Here is a 7,252-nt window from a genome sequence, read left to right as displayed (position 1 = left end):
GTACACTACACAGGACAAAGATTATTCAAGATGGGGTTGGCACAATCTAATATCTGCCCACACTGCATAGGCAATCATCCTGATAATTATTTTCATGCGTTATGGTTATGCACACCAGTCCAGAGGTTCTGGACACAGATATGTAAGGACTTATCAAAGTGCTTGAGCTGTAAAATGACACCTTCCCCATCAGTTTGCTTGCTCGGTAATTTTGAGGAAAGTCCTCTGAAAAAAGAAATAGTTTACATGGTTTTCACTGCTTTATGTATCGCAAAAAAAACTATCCTCATGAATTGGAAAAGTAAACAAAATCTCAGTATCAATCAGTATAGAGATCTTTTGTTGGATCATATTAATCTAGAGACAGCATCTGCTTCCACATCTGATTGGTCTCTTTGGGCTCCTCTGATCAACACCATCACTTAGTGGAATAGGGGGCGGTGGGTTGCTGCCTGCAGGGCGCAGTGGCTGGATGGAGGGGTTCCTGGGGCCCTGGGGGCACTTGGAGAAGGGTGCCTGGTGGATCCGGCTCTGGGGTCTGTTGCCCCCATCTGGGAGGAGCTTGGGAGGCCTACGGGTGGCCTACAGCAGCCGCTTGCGGCGCTCTTTGGGAGCTGCGTGTTGACGGACGTGGGTTACTGACCTGGTAGCTGTGCTGCCGCTGGGTGGGGCCGGGGTGGGTCTGGGGTCCCTGGGGCGCGCCGCTCTCGGGCGGGGGCCCCGGCGGGGCCTCGGGGGTTCCGGTTCCGGGGGGTGTGCCGCTTTTGGTGTGGGCCGGCGCGCGCCCGGGTGTCCGCCCCTGCACGGGGCCTCGATTGCGCTGGGGGGCCTCGGGGCCCGTTGAGCTGGTAGGGGGGCATGGTCATTAACATCTCTGGGCAGATGCTCTTCTCCTTCATTGGATAGGCACTCTGCCAGTGGGGGGAGGGGGAAGGAGGGGGAGTAGGGACCTACCCAGCCTGGATGTCTACTGTCGAATGTATGGTGAGTTGTTTGAACGTTAGTGTTGGGGAGGGATTAAATCTACGGGGGGGGGGGGGGGGGGGGGACGACGTTCTGGTGGGCTTGTGTCCGGCCCCCTGTCCCGGTCCGTGTTTTCTTCCGGTGCGGGTTTCGCTTGGGGGGTGGGGTTTGGGATGGCTCGTGCGGGCCGGCTGGCCAGGGTCCCCCCCTCTTATTTATTTATTTATTTATTTATTATTATTATTATTATTATTATTATTATTATTATTATTTATTTATTTATTTTATTTTTTTTTTATTTATTTAGTTGTTGTTTTTTTGGGGGGGGGAAGCCAGTAGGCTTAGTGGGTGGGCTGGGGGGGGGGTTGAGGTGTTGGTCCTGGTGGGTGGTTGGCTGGCGGGCCCTGCGGCCTCTCCCTGGCCCCCGGGCTACGGTGGTGCCGCTGGCGAGGCCCCCCTTCTATGGGTGGGGCTTTCGGGGAGCGGGGGTGCCTATTGGAGTCAGTAGGGGAGCTGGCTCCCTGGGATAGCTTCCCAGTCATTTGCTCCCCATCCCCGGACTCCTCCCTCTGCCTGCTCCATCACGCCGCCACACATGTAGGTCCTGGGGGAGGGGGCGTTACTGGAGGTTGCCACTTTCTGGTGACGCCCCTCTCCCCAATTTTATCATGCATCTTAGACACTTTCACTTCAAACATTTTTCACATCGCACACTCATGTAGGCCATGGTGGGGGGGTGGGGGGAAGACGTCTGGGGGGGGGGGGGGGGGGGGGGGGCTTATGTTGTGTGAGCCTCACCTCGGACGGCTCCCTTCACCTCCTCTCCCACTTAGACATTGAGGGTTCTGGGCAGTCGCCCGGAGGGGGTGCGCTGGCAACAGCTTCCTTCCGGAAGGGGGGTGGGCTGTGCCGTGCATCCCCTTCGGCGCTCCCAGTTTTTAAACGCACTTGAGAACAACATGCAACAACACAACATCTGAGCAGGCATAGGGAGGATCGGGGTCTTCTGCACACCCCCGTTCTCCGATGGCGGCAAGGAGTCTGGGGCCTGAAGGAGGTGCGGACCACTGTGTCCGGGGTCTTGGCGGGGGGCAGCGGTGTGTAGTCAGCGGCTTGCCAGGTCTGGGGCTGATGCCTCCGCTCCCCCCAGGAGGGGCGGGGGGCAGGGATGGCAAGGGTAAGGTGGGGGAGGGAGGGGCTTTATTAGGTATTTAGGGGGTGAGGGGGGCTCTGGCCAGGTGGCTTGTGCGGGTCGTGTTGGCCCACCCTCTTGGGGGGGGGCCCGGTCCGGGGGGCGTCTGGTCCGGGGCCGGGGCCCGGGCACAAGCAGTCGTATAGTCGATTTGGGGTGACCCCCCCCTCTGGTCAGTGTTGGATGTGAGTGTTATGTGGGAATGTGTGTACAGCGTCTTTTTTTTTTTTTTTTTTTTCCTGTGTGTGGTGTTTGGGGCACAAGGGAGGGATGGTGTGAATGAGTTTTCCTTTTTTTTTTTTTTTTCCAGGTATGGGTGTGGTCCGCTCCCTCTCCCAAGAACATCTCAAGTCTCCGCTAGGTGCGGAGCCCATCCCCCCACGTCCTGCCCTCCTCCACTTCGTTGGCGGGCGCCTTGGCCCTCTGGCGCATTGGTTGGTTTCGGGTTTGGGGCGGGTTCCCGGGCGTGCGCCGGCCCACTCCCGGCGGCCTCTTCGCGGGGCCTGGCCCCCCGGGGGCCGGCCGGTGCCCCCGTCGCGGGGGCGGCGCACCCCTGGGGCCTCTGGGCCTCAGGGCCCATGGCCGGGACCACTTCAGCGGGGCTAGCTGCCGGCGGAGCCCACGGGCTCGTCCCCGCGGCTCTTGAGGGCGATAAACCTCAATCTGGTAGATTTCTGCTTTGCAAAGACCCTCCCTACTCTCCTTCTGATTGGCTAATGTCCTGGCTCTGCCAGATTTCATTGGTTGAGCGCAGCTTCTGTTTAAAATCTTGAATAAAAAGTCTTCATGGAATATTTTGCGCTCATTTTCCAAATGACGAAAGTCCGTCACAACGACGGAGAACATTAAACCCCTGATAATATTACTTATTCAGATCAGAAGGGGGAGGAATGTATCCCCCCCAGGGACGAAATATGAGTGACCAGAGGGGGGGACATCACAACCAGAGGGGGTGGGGGGGGATCCCCCCATCTCCCCAGCAAATTGCACCCAGGTTGTTATTAAGTGAACCATAGCATTTTGCAGGAAATGATGGAAATATTTTTCTTCTGGTCCTTTTTAAACTGATAAAGCGCATTCAGCGGCGACCCAGAAGTTATTCTATTTTCGCTTACGCAAAGGAGCTTATGGTACGGATCGTGCTACCGGTACAGAATGGGTAGTGACACTGCACTAACTGGTGGAGGAGTGAATCACTGTAGTAGTCTCTGTAGTAATTTTTTACTCGCTTAACGGTGAGGTCATTTGGAATTTATTTGTCGCACCACTAGATGAAAATCTTGCACACTGGGGCTTTCAAGTCACATGGGCTATATCTATGTCTGTTTCGTACATGTTTTAAAAAGTTACTTACTGTACAAACTGATTATTATAGAGATTCTTTATTTATTTGCTGGTTGTGTTGACATTCATATCCACCCACTTGAAAGCTACTTTGTAAAAGAGAAACATACTGCCGGTATTAGCTGACCAAGCCAGTTGTTGTTTGTCATGACCAGTCAAGAATAAACTGGCTTTAGTCAATAGCCCAAAAGTGGGAAGTACTTCTTGATAATTTCTCAGACTCTACTGTGGACATTGACTCCAAAAGTAATGAGGAAGAAGCACCTCTATAAAAACTCACAGCTCCATTTCAACATAACCACAACGAGCTAACCTTGACTTGAAGGTAAGATCACTGCTGCAAAATACAATAAAATAAATTAAATGCATGCTCCTTATCTACCTGTATAAAAACTAACAAGTGCTGTGACAGAGGTGTAATCCAAGAATCAAAACCAGATGTCGGCTTTGCTCCTCTTTGTGATGCTGACAGCCTGCGCTGCAAGTCCGCAGGGTAAGGCACATACGTTCCTCTATTAACAGAGCAAAATAACGAGAAATTCTGAACTTGATACTTCCAGATATAAATGGTTTTAATGAAAACATGTCGTTGAAATGTTATGGTTGTCTTTGACCGAGATTGTTGTCTTATCAAATTATCTTCTTAAAAGATTTTAAATGTCATGTCTTTTTATAGATCTTTCAGGAAAAATGTTTACATTTCCACAAGAAACCAACACAGCCAGCGTGAAGCTGAATATAGCCACACATAATTTAGATGCGGTGACAGTCTGTCTCAGGTATTGTTACAAGATAAACAGCATGAAGAAACCTGAGTTTAAAGCAACATAAACTGTTTTTAATGTACCTTTGTGTTTTTGTTTCATAGGTTCTTTACAGACCTCCAGAGAGCCCATGGCCTATTTTCTCTGGCCACACCGTCTTCTCATAATGGCTTTCTGATATTTAAAGAGTCAACTGCCGATACAGTTGGTTTATATGTGAACAATAAAGCAGTGCCATATGTAGTGGGCTACAAGTTGAATACATGGCACTCTGTGTGTTCCACGTGGGACGCTGATTCTGGATTAGGCCAGCTGTGGTTTAATGGACAGCCTTTAGCTCGGAAGTTCCTCAGTAAATCGCAGATCAGTAAACCAATTGTTGTCCTAGGACAGGTATGTATTAATCTAGAATATTTAGTTGAAGTAGCATAAACTCATGTATATATTTTTTTCTTTTCTTTGACTGAATTTTGTTTTTTACTTTCAGGAACAGGACAGTTATGCTGGTTCGTTTGACACCAAGCAGTCTTTTACTGGCATGATGGCCGATGTTCACATGTGGAACTACGTCTTGTCTCCCTGTGAAATCCAGAACTATGTGGATAACTTGATTTTCACTCCAGGGAATGTGCTGAACTGGGAGGCCCTGACATTTGATGTTACTGGCAGAGTGTTGATAGAAGAAATGCAAACAAACTGTCACGAGCGCTACTACACAAAAAAGCCTTGTCTAAACAAGTCTGGCTACTAAGGGGTAAACGTTCTTTAGCTGTGAACATAATCACAATAATGTGTGTTAGAAAAGGGGGGTATTTGATCTGAGTAAATTTCTAACAAAATGTATAATCATTTAAATTATGTATAACTGGTGAATATTACTTAACCAGGTAATTGAATTGAAACAACATTGTACGGAGGCTTCCATATTATGTACAGCACTTTAACCAAATTTACACAAACATTATTTTTTCTTTTGCAGTTGAATATTATGCACTGTCTTCATCAGATTTCTTTCTCATTTTCTCCATATCCATGGAAAGGAGAGACATTCCTTGCTCCTGACTTTATGTCAGATAGATACAATTTTACAACTCTTAATTAAACCAAGCAGTAAGATAACACTTTAGGCTTTTCTCCACTGGGGTTAAAAGATTATTTTTCAAATGTGCATCTTCATGTTAGCAAACTAAAATTTTAATTGGAACATAGACCACTTTACAACTCTCACACCTAAGTAAATGGCTTAATACTCCAAATATTACCAACAATTATGTTAATTTGTGTACCATTGTCAACCAAAAGTATTTGGTAGACAATCTACATGATGAACATACTGTATAATTGCCTAACTATAAGAATAGTAAATGCATCTGTGAAGGTAGGTAGACCAGAAAAATTCTGAAAAAGAACAAATTCACATTTTACAATACCTAGAGTATCAAATTTAGCCTAGGGAAGAGAGAACTGCTGCTCTTCCTTAAGATTGTGTAATTAAATTTAACATTTGGAATTAAGAATAAATAAAGACAAACTGGATAAAACTGTCCATGAATAAGTTTTTGGTGCAAGTCTTATTTCATTATTATAGTCTCAGTTATTTGTTGATGGTGTTCTTTAAGAAGGTTATCATATAAGTATGCATATAAGTAATTTTGTCAAGTTGGTCAGCGTTGTTCATTTACTTTGCCCTCACTTTTCTTCCGAGGTGTTGTCTTTGTTGCTGTGTTGTGTTAACATTTTATTTTACTCATAATCTACTTTGCAGCATTATTATCTTAGCCAATTCATTCAGAAATAACATGAATCAGAATTTTATTCAACCCTGTTTTATTAATCTGAATAATGATGTTTTGTACATGTACTTTCTATGCAGTTTTACCAACCAGTTAAACATATGGAAAAACACTTGTTTAGATTTAGAATTATTATGTGACAAACAAATCCATAATATTTGTTGAGGTAGAACTAAAACTTGCTTCAGTCCTCTCGCATTCTAAATTCCTTCACTTTCCACATTTTTAGGAGAATTTACATTTTAATTCACAAGAGAGAAACTCTGATTAGGGGCAATTTATAGGAATTTTAACTGATAATGTTTGAATGTTTGCAATGTATATATTCTGAGACACAAAATAAAACAATCACAACTCCACAGGATTGTACATGATTGACTGATTTAAAGTTTAAGAGACTGCTGCTACAATTGTTTTTTGTGGTCCATGCTCTATCGAAAGCAAAGGTTTTAATTAAAATGATGTGAATGCAACCATTTTACTCTGGCTTTGAAATGATTATTGTCATGAAAAAAATTATTATTAAGAAACAAGCTACTCTTTCAATACAGAGAAGGCAAACAGCATTCGAGGTGCATTCTTCCCAAAATGTACACACAGTAAGACAAACCCTGTGTCTTTATAGTGAACAGATGTACACAAACAGGAGGAGCATGTCATGGAGAAACAAACTTCTCTGTAAAAGATACCAGCTCCACCCTGTCTCCTAGCCTTTAACCTCTCCTAAAGCCTGATGAAGACCCAGCTCTCCTCTCCCACTCTAAATTATCTCCACACCTTGACACATACAGGAGGTAAGAAAGTTCTAACAATGTTTTAGGAAGCACTGAAAAACTGAACTCTGATTAACCTTACACTTCTTTAAGTACAAGCTGTAGATTATACATGCCATTTTGTTAAAGATGACATGCTTTGCACAAGGTGGTTTAAATTTAACAGTAGACAAGAAAATGTGCCATTATATTATAAGATAATAAATGATATAGTCATTTTCATTAAAGTTCTGGTTTTGTACCCGACAGTAGGAACGCCCACAGAAAATAGCCCTGCTGGCGAGGGAGATGACATGGCAGTATAGTTTGGGCCCTATACCAAGCATTTCCTGAGTGCAGCCTTTCAGGGTCCATTTACAAACTTTGGGCTCTACTGCAGTTTTTCTCGCTTGTCTCTCTGACCCTATAAGATTTTTATTGAAT

The 7,252-nt window shown here is 45.5% G+C and overlaps 1 protein-coding gene across 1 annotated transcript; it reads left to right on the top strand.

Moving 5' to 3' along the window:
• Positions 1 to 3,779: 3,779 nt before the first annotated feature.
• Positions 3,780 to 6,524, top strand: LOC105926389 (C-reactive protein-like). Its single transcript, XM_021316461.2, has 5 exons — positions 3,780 to 3,824; positions 3,912 to 3,992; positions 4,176 to 4,278; positions 4,368 to 4,656; positions 4,751 to 6,524. The coding sequence occupies exons 2-5, from the start codon at positions 3,938 to 3,940 to the stop codon at positions 5,012 to 5,014; spliced, it is 711 nt and encodes a 236-aa protein (XP_021172136.2). The 5' UTR covers positions 3,780 to 3,824; positions 3,912 to 3,937; the 3' UTR covers positions 5,015 to 6,524.
• The last annotated feature ends 728 nt before the right edge of the window (positions 6,525 to 7,252 follow it).

The sequence above is a fragment of the Fundulus heteroclitus genome, chromosome 3 (assembly GCF_011125445.2).
Source record: "Fundulus heteroclitus isolate FHET01 chromosome 3, MU-UCD_Fhet_4.1, whole genome shotgun sequence".
NCBI lineage: Eukaryota > Metazoa > Chordata > Actinopteri > Cyprinodontiformes > Fundulidae > Fundulus > Fundulus heteroclitus.
The sequence above is the reverse complement of the archived record's forward strand: the minus strand, read 5'-3'. Positions and strand labels throughout refer to the sequence as shown.